The sequence below is a fragment of the Bufo bufo genome, chromosome 2 (assembly GCF_905171765.1).
Source record: "Bufo bufo chromosome 2, aBufBuf1.1, whole genome shotgun sequence".
In the NCBI taxonomy this organism is placed as follows: Eukaryota; Metazoa; Chordata; class Amphibia; order Anura; family Bufonidae; genus Bufo; species Bufo bufo.
In genome coordinates this window covers 834909709-834925087 of record NC_053390.1, presented here as the reverse complement: position 1 = coordinate 834925087, position 15379 = coordinate 834909709, and the positions used below count along the sequence as shown (strand labels likewise).

At 50.5% G+C, this 15379-nt stretch overlaps 1 protein-coding gene across 2 annotated transcripts in view; it reads left to right on the top strand.

Moving 5' to 3' along the window:
- Nucleotides 1-2366: 2366 nt before the first annotated feature.
- The window catches only part of LOC120990539 (PC-esterase domain-containing protein 1B-like), an 85108-nt gene continuing 72095 nt past the window's right edge, over nucleotides 2367-15379 (top strand). The window contains exons 1-2 of one of the 2 annotated variants that reach the window (XM_040419411.1): nucleotides 2367-2397; nucleotides 2641-2745. In XM_040419411.1, the coding sequence (XP_040275345.1) occupies nucleotides 2367-2397; nucleotides 2641-2745 (136 nt within the window). Of the gene's footprint in view, nucleotides 2398-2640; nucleotides 2746-15379 lie in introns of those variants that run through there. The other variant, XM_040419414.1, reaches the window with a different exon arrangement.

Below are 15379 nucleotides of genomic sequence, written 5' to 3'. Positions count from 1 at the left end.
TGTTGTTGGAACTGTTCCCTATTGTTTTGGCGACTGAGTTGTGGGGTGCTGTGTTGCGGAATAGACTGGTGAGGTTTTACTGTGATAATTTGGGTGTGGTTCAAGTGATCAACAAACAGACGGCTAGTTCTCCCCAGGTTTTGCGGCTGCTGCGGCATTTTGTTCTTAGGGGTTTGGAGTTGAATGCTTGTTTTGTAGCGGTTCATGTGCCGGGGGTGGATAATTCAATTGCGGACTCCCTTTCTCGTTTCCAGTGGGATCGTTTTCGGCAGCTGGTTCCAGAAGCGGAGGTCCGGGGGTTGCCTTGTCCCCAGTGGCTCTGGCGCGTGGCCTTGGGTTGTCCTCGGGATTGATCCAGCGGTCCGTGAGTACCAGCACGTGGTCTGCTTATTCGGCCGTATGGGTCTTGTGGGAGCGGTTGCTGCATCAGGTTGGTGGGAGTGATCTGTGTGGTGATTTTCAGACGTTGCTGGTCTATTGGTTGGGTGAATCTTTTTCTTCCCAGTTTTCTTTTTTGGTAGTGTCTAAACGCGTTGCGGCTGTGGGTTTTTGGTTGCGACTCCGGGGGTTGCCGGATGTGTCCAGGAGTTTTTTGGTGCGCCAGGCTTTAAAGGGTTATCGCCGCGGGCCTGTGCGTCGTGACACGCGGCGCCCGGTTTCCTTTCAGGTGCTGCGGACTATGGGATGGGGCCACGTTGGTGTGTTTTTCTAGTTTTGAGGTGTGCTTGTTCCGGGTTGCCTTTTCGCTGGCCTTTTTTGGGGCTTTTCGGATCTCCGAATTGTTGGCTCGCTTCGCCTTAATTCCTACGGTCTGATGGTGTTCACCTCAATGATGTGGGATCTGATTTATGGGCGTTAGGTGTTCAGGAGGGTTTGGAGACAGCCCTGAGGGTTTGGCGAGATGCCCATAGGTGAGGTGTCACTTCTGGTCATCTGTGGCAGGCAGGGGGAAGGATCCTGGAAGGAAATTCAAGGGTGAAAATGGTGCACTGCATGTGAAAATGTGCAACTCATGTGTTTTCGAAGCTGTACGCTGGGTGCCCCTGTTTGGGAAACTGGGCCTACAGGGGTATTTACTGGTATTAAGAAATATTGGTGCCCTTGGGTCGGTGAGTGCGGCCAGGGGTAAGGTGGCGATACAAGTGAAAATGATGAGTAAGAGTACAGCTTGATTGGTTGCCTTCCAGGGTCCTTCTACAATGCAAGGGGTTGCAGTGTCAGGTTGGTTGGCCGTGGTCATGTTATGTTGGGTATATATATGTTATATATATGTTATTATGGAAATGCCTAATTATTTGATTAAAGAAACATGTGAACATGTTGGGTTAATAAAGTTATGCTACGGCCCATTTTACCACAGAAGGTCTCCGTGTCGTTTGTGGGTATTGGGATAAGGGACAGGTTTAGGGACGGTTAGCCCGTAATAGTTCTTACATCCCTTTAAGTCATCTGCCCCTTAACACTGACCTCCAGAGTGGACCGTCCCCTTAACTGTGACCTCCACAGTAGCCTGCCCCTAGGGTGGCCAGAGGTCCAGTTTTTTTCCGACTTTCAGACTCTCTGTCCTCCGTCTGGGATGTCCTTTTGAACCGCTCACTCTCAGACAGCAGCACTGTGCTGTCTGAGTGTGAGCTGCAGGCAGAAAGTCACCATCCCTCGATCCCCTGCAGCTGACAGAAGCAGATTTTTACCTTCATTTTTTCAATCCCCGTCGCCTGTGGAGTAGTAGGGGCGTGGCCTAACCGGTCAGGGGCGTCGTTTAGCGGGACCCAGGGGCAGGGTTTTTAAGTTGGTCTTTTGAGGGTGGCTTGATTGGCCACCCTACCTGCCCCCTTAACAGTGTCATCCACAGCGTCATGCCACTTTAAAGCTGACCTACAGCAGTGAAGAAAAACGTACACACATATATACACGTCCTTCTTTATATATATATATAGATATAGATAAAGTTTTGCAAGATAAGCATAAAGTGTTCATATAAGATTGTGAAATTGTGGACCCGCAGCAACAATAAAGCTAATGGCAAGAGACTTTATGGCAGCAATCTAAGGCAGACAACTTTGACATAGATCCATGATATGTAAGGAGCTTGTCCCGTTATCAATGATGCAATAATTGATCAATAAACGTAAATTATGAAGACAGAAGCAGTCCCTCATTGATAGATTGAAGATTTTCCTGACAATAGCTCTTTTAAATAGTGTGAAATTAGGGGAATTTTTGACCTTCGGCCTTATGTGCTATTCAGTATACATCCCGCACACACTACAGGGTCCTATACAATAAAGTAACGCCCCACCGTGACACGGTTGTTATCTGGTGCCTGCACCTGTGTGCTATCAGCATGCCAGCTGCTTGTGGTCGGAATGGCGTGGGCGCAGTGGAGAGATGAGTGTGGTAAGCTCGTATATGACAGCACCTATATGAAGACACCATGGGCTCTGCAGGTGTTGAAGCTCCGGTGGCTTTATTACTCCATTGCGTCCTGCACAGTACATATATATATATATCAACATGTAAAACAACGTCCCCCGCAGATGAACCACAAAGCCCAGCCCCCCACAGTGACTTCCTCTGTTATTTCTGGTTATTTGTAGATTTGCATACAGGAACTTACTTTTCTTCGTTCTTTGATGCAAGGATGTAATAAACTGAGAAGGAACCAATCAGACGTCTGTAACCGGGCAGAGTCTGCCTCCAGCAGCGAAGAAGATGGAGGATATCTGAGAACTCACTGCGAACAAAGTAACGTCCTTATCCTGTATTAAAGGAGCCGGGTGTCGGGGTGAAGTAACGTCCTTATCGAGTATTATAGGAGCCGGGTGTTAGGGTGACATAACCTCCTTATCCTGTATTATAGGAGCCGGGTGTCGGGGTGAAGTAACGTCCTTATCGAGTATTATAGGAGCCGGGTGTTAGGGTGACATAACCTCCTTATACTGTATTATAGGAGCCGGGTGTCGGGGTGAAGTAACGTCCTTATCGAGTATTATAGGAGCCGGGTGTCGGGGTGAAGTAACCTCCTTATCCTGTATTATAGGAGCTGGGTGTCGGGGTGAAGTAACATCCTTATCCTGTATTTAAGGAGCCAGGAGTCGGGGTGAAGTAACCTCCATATCATGTATTATAGGAGCCGGGTGTCGGGGTGAAGTAACGTCCTTATCCTGTATTATAGGAGCCAGGAGTCAGGGTGAAGTAACGTCCTTATTGAGTATTATAGGAGCCGGGTGTCGTAACGTCCTTATCCTGTATTATAGGAGCCAGGAGTCGGGGTGAAGTAACGTCCTTATTGAGTATTATAGGAGCCGGGTGTCGGGTTGAAGTAACGTCCTTATCCTGTATTATAGGAGCCGGGTATTGGGGTGAAGTAACCTCCTTATCCTGTATTATAGGAGCCAGGTGTCGGGGTGAAGTAATGTCCTTATCCTGTATTATAGGAGCCGGGTGTTGGGGTGAAGTAACCTCCTTATCGTGTATTATAGAAGCCGGGTGTCGGGGTGAAGTAACGTCCTTATCCTGTATTATAGGAGCCAGGAGTCGGGGTGAAGTAACCTCCATATCCTGTATTATAGGAGCCGGGTGTCGGGGTGAAGTAATGTCCTTATCCTGTATTATAGGATCCGTGTGTCGGGGTGAAGTAACGTCCTTATCCTGTATTATAGGAGCCGGTTGTCGGGGTGAAGTAACCTCCTTATCCTGTATTATAGGATCCGTGTGTCGGGGTGAAGTAACCTCCTTATCGTGAATTATAGGAGCCGGGTGTCAGGGTGAAGTAACATCCTCATCCTGTATTATAGGATCCGTGTGTCGGGGTAAAGTAACCTCCTTATCGTGAATTATAGGAGCCGTGTGTCGGGGTGAAGTAACCTCCTTATTGTGCATTATAGGAGCCGGGTGTCGGGGTGAAGGCCTCATGCACATTTTGCAGTCTGTACCCCACAGGTCTGCAGAATATGGATCTGGTCCGTGTGGTGTCCAACATTTTTTGCCGACCCACTGACTTTAATTGCTCCATGGTCTGCAGTTTCTAAATGTTCTATACTTAAGAAACGGACATAGGGATGCAGATGGCACGCGGATACAAAATCTATATGGTCATGTTCTTAAAGCCTAAATAGGAGACCTGACCGTCACCTTAGTCAGCAGCTGGACAGAGAGCATGAGGGAAAGATTAACTCTAGCGCTGAAGAGATGTTCACTGAGCACTAGCTCCGATACATACATCCCGAGATGGTGGGGCAGTGGTGGACACGAAGCCACCAGTGTAACAATACTCTCCTCTTACACTCACTCTTCTTTGTGCCGGATTTTTGTAGGGTCTTCTTTACAAGGAATGGGGCATTAATGTTCTTCAGTGGCTCCCAGGATTTATTCTTAGGGCCACAGCCTTTCCAGTCCTCTATGAAGAAAGTATTGCCTCTAATCTTTATTCCAAGGATATCCTTCACTTCATACACATATTCAACAGTGACCGGTGAGAAAGCAGGCGTAGAACTTCTGATAAAAGTGACTGAAGACCACAGAATTGAGGAGAGATACATGGAAGGAGTTGGGTATTCACGAGGCTGGAAGACGCTGTTTAGAATAGACAGGATTTCAAATTATTTTTAAATGGCCAAGTAAACAAGGAGCTGACTTGTAAGATGGTACATTGAGCCTGAAGTTCTTAGAGAAAAGCCAGACTTCATCATCTAGCGAGAACTGAGGAGGACATCTGTGTTTCTGATTTACAGATTGTTTCATCTGGACAGAGACTTCTACTATAGCGGCCTTAGATCTGAGAAGAATCTTCCACTGAAGAATCGGACAACAATACTCCAGAAGAACTGTAAAGTGATGGCCATACACAATGTAAAAGGAGATTTTGAAGACTCACTAGCATGGTTCTGTGAGAAAATTCTGCCCATGGAAGCAGAGCGGCGCAGTCCTCCCGCTGTGCGTTAGTCTGTTAAGACCTGGTTGATGTGTTCACCGTGACCACCCCTACTCTCAGGTCACAAGGGTGAATTACAGTACTGAGATTATTAATTTACCACATAAATTCACACCCACCTATTTCAGATGACAGAATTATACTACTCCCCTAGTTTTCCATCACCCCAATATTTCATACTTTGATTGCTACCACCACTGATGCTTATCCAGGCTTTCTCAGCACCAATAAGTCACAATACAAGAGGTCCTCTTAATGGGACCCAAAATCCTGTGAATCAATACAGGTAACATTTTTCTGGAAGAGTAAGTTCTGCAAGACGACAAGGAAGAGACTAATCGATACTTCACATGTAATAAACAATAGTGCAGTGCAATACACAACGTAACTGTCAGATAAAAAGCTACATCCAGTTACAATACAGTCAACAGTTTAGGAAAATGGGCAATGCGGTATGACATAGCGACGTAGCTACGTAGGCGTGCCGCACGTCCGCTTGGGTGCCGCCCCCCCTCGCCGCCTCCTTGCCCTCCCTGCCTGATCTCCTACTCTCGGCGTCTCGGCGTACGACTGGCTCACGCTACAATGAGTATGGAGCGCTGGAGGGGCAGACAGCTGTGACCGCATCAAGGTTCTCAGGAGCGTGCTTACCGGCGACCGGGTAGCGGCACACAGCATCCGTAGGACCGCGACCGGGCAGCGCGACACAGCAGCCACAAGACCACGAGGACCGAGTGAGCTGGGGAATGGCAGCACATGGGCCCCCATTGCAGTAAGGAAGAGCCGATTGGGGAAGCGAGACCATATAGCCAGCATACCCGGAGCCCCGAGGTTGCCGTTGCATCTCCGCATTCACCCTCCAGGGGAAGGTGACCTCACAACAGGACCAGATTGCCCGCCGATCAGCTCCGCTTACTCCTGGCCGGCTCGCTGAAGATTGGTGAGAGTGCGCCCGCCCACGGGTGATACTAACACGTTACTAATGCGCATAACTCACTAACTTTTTGCTACAGAAACTCTACATTATGAGGGTCAACATAATGGAATAGGGGCAGTGGGCGTGCTGCTGGTTATAGGCATAACACCAATCAGCTCGATAATTGAGGCATTGCGCTGACATGGTGATATAACAGCGCCTGCTAAAACCACTGGGCAGCCCACCAGCTGAAGAGTTAACACTGGGAACCCCGATCCAACTGGGGGAGAGGTGTTAGGTGTTGCAGGGGTCTCCTCTATTTTTCACTTTTTACCCCCCCCCCCCCCTATATACCGACCCCCTGGACCGCTCGCAGGAACTGACCCATCTCCCGACTGAAATTAGTTGGGCCACATATAAGCGGGAACATTACTATAGGGAACGCGGTGGGGACTACTACTATCAACATCATGTATTAACTGTTTAGACTGAACATTTGGGTGAACACCCACCTTTAGACATTACTCAAAAGTACCCACAAGAACACTGGTTTACACTGAATTTTGGTCTGAATGTCTTAACACTTTGGGTTTCCGGTTCAACTGGGGGAGAGGTGATGTGTGTTGTGGGGGTCTTTTTCCTTTCCCCTACTTCAAATACTAGGCCTTGATACACACACCGACCCCCCGGGTAGATTGGGAAAACCAACAGGGGATTAACATATAATCCAATTAACCTACTAACCGACTGAAACCTGTTGGCTTGTAAAGAAGTTGTATGATCGGGGATGTATGTGGGGACCGTTATACCCATTGTCACGGTAGTAATTGTCTGTATTGGATACTCCTGTGAATAACTCCCCCCATAGATTGGTCTAACTCATCTGTGGGTGGTGGTATGGTGGTCTTGCATGTTTTTTATGTGTCCGGGCGGAGTTACTGCGTGGCAGCATATCCCGGGGAGATCTCGTGGCCCCTACTGCTTTTGGGATTCTGAGATACTACTAGTTATTAGGATAAAGTAGCCTACACTATGCCGCCTAAATACAATAGGAAATCAGTGGGCACTGGATCACCCAAAGCTGGGGGTGGAAGTAGCCCACAGGCTAGAATTGAAAAATACCTGAAATCACCCTTATCTAAGCCCAGAGGGGGGAAAAAAACGACGGAGTCTGCAGAGGGTCAGGTGGATCCTCCGCCACAGACGGAGCAGCCAACACATAAGTTGAGGGAACCTGACACAGATAGATTAGATACCATAGACAGTAAGTTGGTGGATATACTGGCGGTAGTTCAGACTACGAACCAATCGGTGATAGACATTTCCACCACTGTGAAGACACTACAGACGGACATAACCCTCATTAGAGACGATATGAACAAAATCAGGACCAGTATCAAATGTGTAGAATCTGGATTGGTGGAGGTCCAAATAGAGCAGCGACAAATGGCTAAGACAATAGATGACTTAGACAGTGAAAACAAGCGGGTTAGCATGAAGCTGACAGACCTGGAGGACAGAGCACGCAGGAATAACTTGAGAATAGTGGTTTTTTTCCTGAAGGCGCAGAGGGGGAGAACTCCGCCAAATTTTTACAAAAATGGCTAATAGAGGTATTGGGAACTGGAGGGGACTCGCCCATGTTCTGCGTGGAGTGAGCCCACAGAATTCCCTTCAAAAAGCCTCCACCAGGCGGCCCCCCTCGCCCCTTCTTGATTAGAATACTACGCTCAAGTGATAGAGACTGGGCGCTCCGGCGCAAGAGGGAATTACAGGAGATTGAATATAACAGGAACACGATACAGATATATCCAGATTTTTCTAGGGACACTCAAAACAAGCGCAGGGAGTACTATGATATAAAGAAAAGACTGCGAGAGATCAATATTAAATACTCTATGAGCTACCCCGCGAAACTAAGAGTGGTCTACAGGGATACTGTTATGTTCTTTGACAAAGCTAGAGATGCCCTCGAATGGCTGGACTCTGGGGAGAATTAAAAATATGATGTGGAGGCGGGCGGCTGGGCGGGGGGGATGGAGGTGGGGGGTGGGTGTCCACTGGCGGACAGGTGAAATGTAGGAGGTTGACAGGATGTTAATTATCAGTGAACCAGTTTGGGGGAATGGGGGGTGGGGGGCGGGGGGCGGCAGGGCAGGGGGTGGGTGGGGTTGTGGTTGGGCACGGTCACTGTAACGGATCCGCTTCCGTTAATGGACGCTTCCTAGCTTGTGCCGAGGACCACAAGCACCGCACTGGACACCACAAGCACCGCAGACTCCACAACCGCCGTAGCTTAACTGGAGCCGCGCGGTCTTCCTTCCACCCTGAACGAACCTCCAGCATTCATGACCGTGTGGGAAAGATCTCTCCTCAAGGGAATATGCAGAGCATAGCAATCCCCAGCGTGATACCGCAATTCCCTCCAATAACGAGACAAGGCTGCGTTTTGAAGGGTTACAAAAACATGAACTGAACCGACTCTTTATTGAGGGCTACCCGCCCGTATTTATGCAGGTCCCCACAATGCATCATGGTTTCCTCCTCTCTGCCCTGGAGACACCCGAAGTGCAATTCAATTATCTCCCAGGATAAAGGGAGATCACCAATACACATGTGGGAACAATAGGAGAGGAATCCCCACCCGAATACACAAAATCCTCCCTTCTGTCTGGGATATAATTATGGATTAACATAACTATCACAGACAGTAAAAATACAGTTTTTTAAACATACACTGTAACTTTAAAACCATACATTCCATCTCCATAAAAATTACATATTTAAACTCGGCTTACATCAAATATAAACACTTTCAAAAATCACACAAATCCCTTCAGCGGATCAAAAGTTAAGTGGAAGTCCTTTATGACTGACCGCAAGCACAATTTCCTGCCCAAAACCGTTCCATAGATTCTTTAGTATACACCGCTGACCGCGTTCGGTCCTAAGAACAGTCCAGACATGCGGCATAGTTCTGTTCTTGAAGGGTAATATGTCCCGGGACCATAGTCGTAGGGCAGGAGGCTAGCCATAAGTCCTCTACAATGCCCAGTGGCAAATGGCAGTTTGTCACACATCTCCCCTTTGGGGGAAAGACTAACCAGGCACCTGACCTTCTGTCGGTCAGTGCCTCCGTTAGTCGATCCACCAACCCACAGTAACCAGATGCCCGAGTAGCCCACCCACAACAAACAGGTACAAGGGTGACCCACCCACAAGAAACAGTTACTGCACCTGGGTATTTTGCTGTGGTGATGGGGCAACATGCTGTGGGGACTTGAGGGAGGGCAGAGGCCGACTGCACTCTGCCCAGCTGCCAGCTCTTCTGCTGGGGTGCTGAGACCATAGTCCGGCTCAGTAGCCAGAGGAACATGGGAGTCAGCAGGGGTTAACATCGCCTCTGTTAACCCTGAGGCCACGTTAGGAGTTAACTGGGGAGGGGAATTTGTACTTACCCCCTCCTCCTGTTATCCTGGTGAGGGTAGTGGGGGATATGGACAGGCTGTCCAGCATCCCGGTAGGTCAGGCGCAGAGACCACGGTCCCATCTGCGCCGTCTGGGCGATTGGTGTCTCCCCTTGTTATGGTAAGCTGCCGCTGGGGAGAGAGGGTGCTTCGCTCCTCTCCCTAAAACACAGGCTGCCGCTGGGGAGGAAGGACGACACCTTCGGCCCCCTGGGGTACACACTGCCGCTGGGGGGGAAGGACGACACCTTCGGCCCCCTGGGGTACACACTGCCGCTGGGGGGGAAGGACGACACCTTCGGCCCCCTGGGGTTCACACTGCCGCTGGGGGGGAAGGACGACACCTTCAGCTCCCTGGGGTTCACACTGCCGCTGGGGGGGAAGGACGACACCTTCAGCTCCCTGGGGTTCACACTGCCGCTGGGGGGGAAGGACGACACCTTCGGCCCCCTGGGGTACACACTGCCGCTGGGGGGGAAGGACGACACCTTCGGCCCCCTGGGGTACACACTGCCGCTGGGGGGGAAGGATGACACCTTCGGCCCCCTGGGGTACACACTGCCGCTGGGGGGGAAGGACGACACCTTCGGCCCCCTGTAACTCACGTTTGTGCTGGGGCGCAGGGACGGAATACTTCGCTATCTCTGCCCGATATTCTGCTTCCTGCTGCAGATACTCCGCCAGTTCTCTCCTCACTTCCGGTACCAGTTCCTCTGTTAGGTGGGGCCCGTAGATAGCCAACCGCCTCTTCAGCATAGCGTCAAACCGTACGTGGCTATACCAATACTCCAGCTCTGCTTGGTGTTCCCAGGATGCTGCTCCTCGCACTAGGGAAGCCATCCCACCGCTTGCCACCAATGTAACGGATCCGCTTCCGTTAATGGACGCTTCCTAGCTTGCGCCGAGGACCACAAGCACCGCACTGGACACCACAAGCACCGCAGACTCCACAACCGCCGTAGCTTAACTGGAGCCGCGCCGTCTTCCTTTCACCCTGAACGAACCTCCAGCATTCAGGACCGTGTGGGAAAGATCTCTCCTCCAGGGAATATGCAGAGCATAGCAATCCCCAGCGTGATACAGCAATTCCCTCCAATAACGAGACAAGGCTGCGTTTTGAAGGGTTACAAAAACATGAACTGATCCGATTCTATATTGAGGGCTACCCGCCCGTATTTATGCAGGTCCCCACAATGCATCATGGTTTCCTCCCCCCCTGTCCTGCTGCTACGGCAATCTGGCTGTGTGCGAGTCAGACTCACCCTGATGCTGCCGCCGCTGCGCCACTCGCCAGTCACACCCCCTGGCCTGTCCCTGTGACCGTGTTGACGTGCTGCCGGGCCCGTGCCGCTCTGTGAGAGAGGGCCCGGAGCCGCGCGGCGCACGCAGGTTGGGGCGGGTGGCTGGCTGCGCTGCGGCGCAACTCACTGTACTGTAAGTGATAAAAGAAAAAAAAAAGAAAGTTCATTTTTCCGCCCTCCCCAGTGTGTGCCCTAAGGCAGCCGCTTGGCCTGGCCCTGGCGTTATCTTCTAGTCATATAATTAGATAATAAGTCATTCAGACCAGTATATGGGTAACAGTTCTCCTCTTCAGGCCATGGAGACGTTCACCGGACATCTGCTACATTGTCACTGGAAAGCAGGTCACAATGTTCTGCGACCCCTGGTTTATACCAGCAGGAAAATGACCCCGAATTGTCTGATGATGTCACTAATCATATAGGAGGATACAGCCTTGTCTGATGATGTCACTAATCATATAGGAGGAGACAGCCTTGTCTGATGATGTCACTAATCATATAGGAGGACACAGCCTTGTCTGATGATGTCACTAATCATATAGGAGGAAACAGCCTTGTCTGATGGTGTCACTAATTGTAACGGAACGCCTAGCACCCTGACTGGGTACCTCCGTCGATAGGTGCTCCTAGTGCTTTCCGAGGACTCCAAGCACTCCACTTGACACCGTCAGCACTGCAGACCCCACAAACCGCCGAAGCTTGGTGGAGGTCTCGCCGTCACCTACCCACCCTTGACCTACGACAAGGCTCCAGGCTCCAGTGGGTGAACCTCTCCTAAATCCAGAGACAGGAACCAGGAGCAAACTCTTACAAGAGCTTATACTCAGGGGAGTATTGTGATATAGCAATCCCCAAGAGTGTAGTTATCCCATCCCCCAAACATGAGCCAAGACTTCATGAAGGATAGAACAGGAACTCTTTATTGAGGGCTACCCGCCCGTATTTATGCAGGTCCCCATCTGCTGGACACGCCCCTAGGGGACCAGAAGGAAGACTGTGACACAGGACAGATACGTAGCACTCAGGATACACAGACACAACACATCCCCACAATGCATCATGGTTTCCTCCTCTCTGCCCTGGAGACACCCGAGGAGTAATCCAATTATCTCTCAGGACAAAGGGAAATCACCAATACACATGTGGAGACAACAGGACCGAAATCACCACCCAAACACCCAATGTCACACCCCCACAGCAAACACAGACATTTAACATATTCCCAGATAGCTCAAGTCTGAGTGCATATCATTAGGTGTCATGGCCATGGCTATGACGGTGACTCCTGAACCGCATGCGGTTGTCAGCGGTTTAGTTTGGTTGTCAATCACAGGTGAGGGCTGTGGTATTTGCCTCACCTGTGGTTGCCGCTGGCAACAGCATGTATGTGGCAGCATAGCAGTCTGAGCTGTGCCATTGCAGCTTGCTATGTTGTGCATGCGGTTTCGTGTGATGTGTGTATGTGTGCACTTGGTTTTATGTTATTGTGTGCACGTCCCCTTTAAGTGGTGTTTTCCCTTCCCTGGTGTTGGAAGGGTTAACCTCCTTCCTAGTGTGTGTGTGCACTGGGTGTGTCTGACTGTGGGTGTGGCTACTTGGCCCTATAAAGCCTCAGTGGAAGGCAGTAGTCAGAGGGTGCTTCAGCCATGCTGCTGGAGACATCCTCCTGCTGGTTACCATCCTTCCAGTAAGGGCCACCCTTCCGGTCATACTGTCACAGCTGAGGATGGGGAAAACCCTCAGCCGTGCGATGCTCAGAAATGTCCGGTCGCTACTCGGCCAGGGCAACAGCATTAGGGAGCAGGTCACCTCCTATTGCGTCCCTAGCACTGACCCTGTCTCCTGTCCGCATGAGCCGACCCTGATGGTGGGAGGACTCGTACACTGGAACCTAATAGTCCCTGGTAGCCCTCAGGACGGCCCTGAACTAGGAGGAGGGTAAGACTACCTATTCCTCCTAGGCATGGAGGAACAGGGGTCTCACTGGCCAAGCAGCAGGGAGAAGGGGAACAAGAACAGCCTATGAATATGACAGGTGAACCTAACTGTTCCACACTAACCTGCCACAGCCTTGCTGACTGGAACCTGTGCTCAGGAACGCTGTCCACACAAACATAGACAAACAGCACACACATAAACACAGAGGAACCAGGACATTCATAGCTGCAATAACAACCAAAAGCATAGGACATAAACTAAACATCAGGGATAAGGATTTTTATGACCGGAAGGGTGGCCCTTACTGGAAGGATGATAACCAGCAGGAGGATGTCTCCAGCAGCATGGCTGAAGCACCCTCTGACTACTGCCTTCCACTGAGGCTTTATAGGGCCGAGTAGCCACACCCACAGTCAGACACACCCAGTGCACACACACACTAGGAAGGAGGTTAACCCTTCCAACACCAGGGAAGGGAAAACACCACTTAAAGGGGACGTGCACACAATAACATAAAACCAAGTGCACACATACACACATCACACGAAACCGCATGCACAACTTAGCAAGCTGCAATGGCACAGCTCAGACTGCTATGCTGCCACATACATGCTGTTGCCAGCGGCAACCACAGGTGAGGCAAATACCACAGCCCTCACCTGTGATTGACAACCAAACTAAACCACTGACAACCGCATGCGGTTCAGGAGTCACGGTCATAGCCATGGCCGTGACATTAGGTGAATGGCACTCAGAATACATGAATACAATAAAATTAGCTATCTGGGTACCCTCACATAACAAAATACCATTCCAAAGACAGATTTAAGCTGTGTCTGTCTTCTCCTTTAAAGTTAGTGTGGCGAAACCAACCTCGCCACTGTTTTGGAGGGGCCTGGCTGCTGGCCTCTTGCCTCAGGATTATGGCCCATACTAACTTTTAAACCCCTGAACCTATTCAAGTGAATTTTGGATAGGTTTGTCCCCAGGTTATACTGGCTAAATTGATGTAAGTTATATGTATGGACAATGTAAACTCACAAAGTTGTAACAATTTATAATAAGTGTAACTTGTCAGCTTGGGAGATAGTTGAGTGGATAGACAGAGGGGAGGAATATGCTGGGTGTGTTTCTATTGTGCCATTGTCCCATTGTGTGTTTAAATGGTGATGTCTGTCCTGTTGTTCTCACATGTCTATTGGCGATTTCCCTTTGTCCTGAGAGATAATTGGATTGCTCCTCGGTTGTCTCCGGGACAGAGAGGAGGAAACCACGATGCATTGTGGGGATATGTTGTATCTGTCCTGTGTCGCAGTCTCCCTTCTGGTCCTCTGGGGGCGTGAACGATTGGTTGCTGTACTTACATTGTATGTGTTGTAAATTACTGATTGGTTGTATTTCAAACCCCTGTGGGCAGTACTATGTTTGTGGTTTATGAATAAAAGAGGCTGTACTTGAAGTACAGTCAGACCACTGCTTGACCCTCAACACGGAGCCTTGTCTCGTTATTGGGTGGATCCACTGTATGCTGTTAGAGACTGATTGCCAGGAGTGTAAGCTGATTCCTGTTCGTCTGCTAGCAGCTATTCGTGAGGTTCCAGTTTGGAGTGCTATTTTGTATCCAGTTCGGGAGTTTGGTGTTCTGCAGTAGCTGTGCCTGTCTCTCAGAAAGGGGCATATTGCCTAAACGGATTTTAACCCCTTGTTGGCTGAAACGGGCCGTTACATTGGTGGCAAGCAGCGGGATCGTTCCTACAGCCAGAAGGACAGCTACAGGAGACACCATTTCTTTGGACTTTACAACTTAAGGGCAACGCATGTCTCAGTACTGCGACCCTAAAAGCACCAGGATGGAACCACCAGTGGAGTACAGATACTCTATTGAGGAATTTGACCGTATGATGTGGTTGCGGCTGAACTTCTTCGGACCCAATCCAGCTGAGAAATCTGTGAAGTTCGTGAGGAGTCTAGTGTTCAAGACCCTACTATACCGGGCAGAAGGTGACGGTCAGCTGCCACGTTGGGTGGACCTCCATCGGAAGTTACAGTTGCGGGACAGAGACAGCTCAGTCTCCTCTCCCCAGCGGCAGAGTCTCTAGCAGGGAATTGGGAGCCCAGTCTCCATTCCCCAGCGGCAGTGTGAATTGCAGGGAATTGGGAGCCCAGTCTCCATTCCCCAGCGGCAGGCTGAGTTACAGGGGGCAGAGGTAGTTGTTCCTGCCCCCCAGCAGCAGAGTGATATGCCGGGAAGGCAGTGTAAAGTGCAGGGAGAGGAGAGCAGCGTCCTCCCTCCCCAGCGGCAGGCTGAGTTACAGGGGGCAGAGGTAGTTGTTCCTGCCCCCCAGCAGCAGCATGATTTTTTGGGAATTGGGAGCCCAGTCTCCATTCCCCAGCGGTCGAGTGATGTGCCGGGAATTGGGAGCCCAGTCTCCATTCCCCAGCGGCCGTGTGATGTACAGGGAATAGACAGCCCAGTCTCCTTTCCCCAGCAGCAGGACACTGTATTGGGAGCGGAGACGGTCGGTCGCCCTCCCCAGCGGCTGGAAGTATGTATGGGAGAGGAGCTCGTTACCCCCTCTCCCCAGCGGCAGCTTAACGCACCAGGGGGAGACAGAAAGCCCCACAACAGTGCAGATGGGACCGTGGTCTCTGCACTTACAGCACAGGGGGTAGAGACAGTCGGTCTCCCCCTCCAACAACCAGGCTCCAACCAGGCTTCTTCCATGGTAACGCTGGCACCAGGGCAGAGTACCACTGATACCTGCCCACAAAGCAACCTCCATTCCAAGCCAGAGAGCAACACAGAGACCGGGAGTACCAGCTA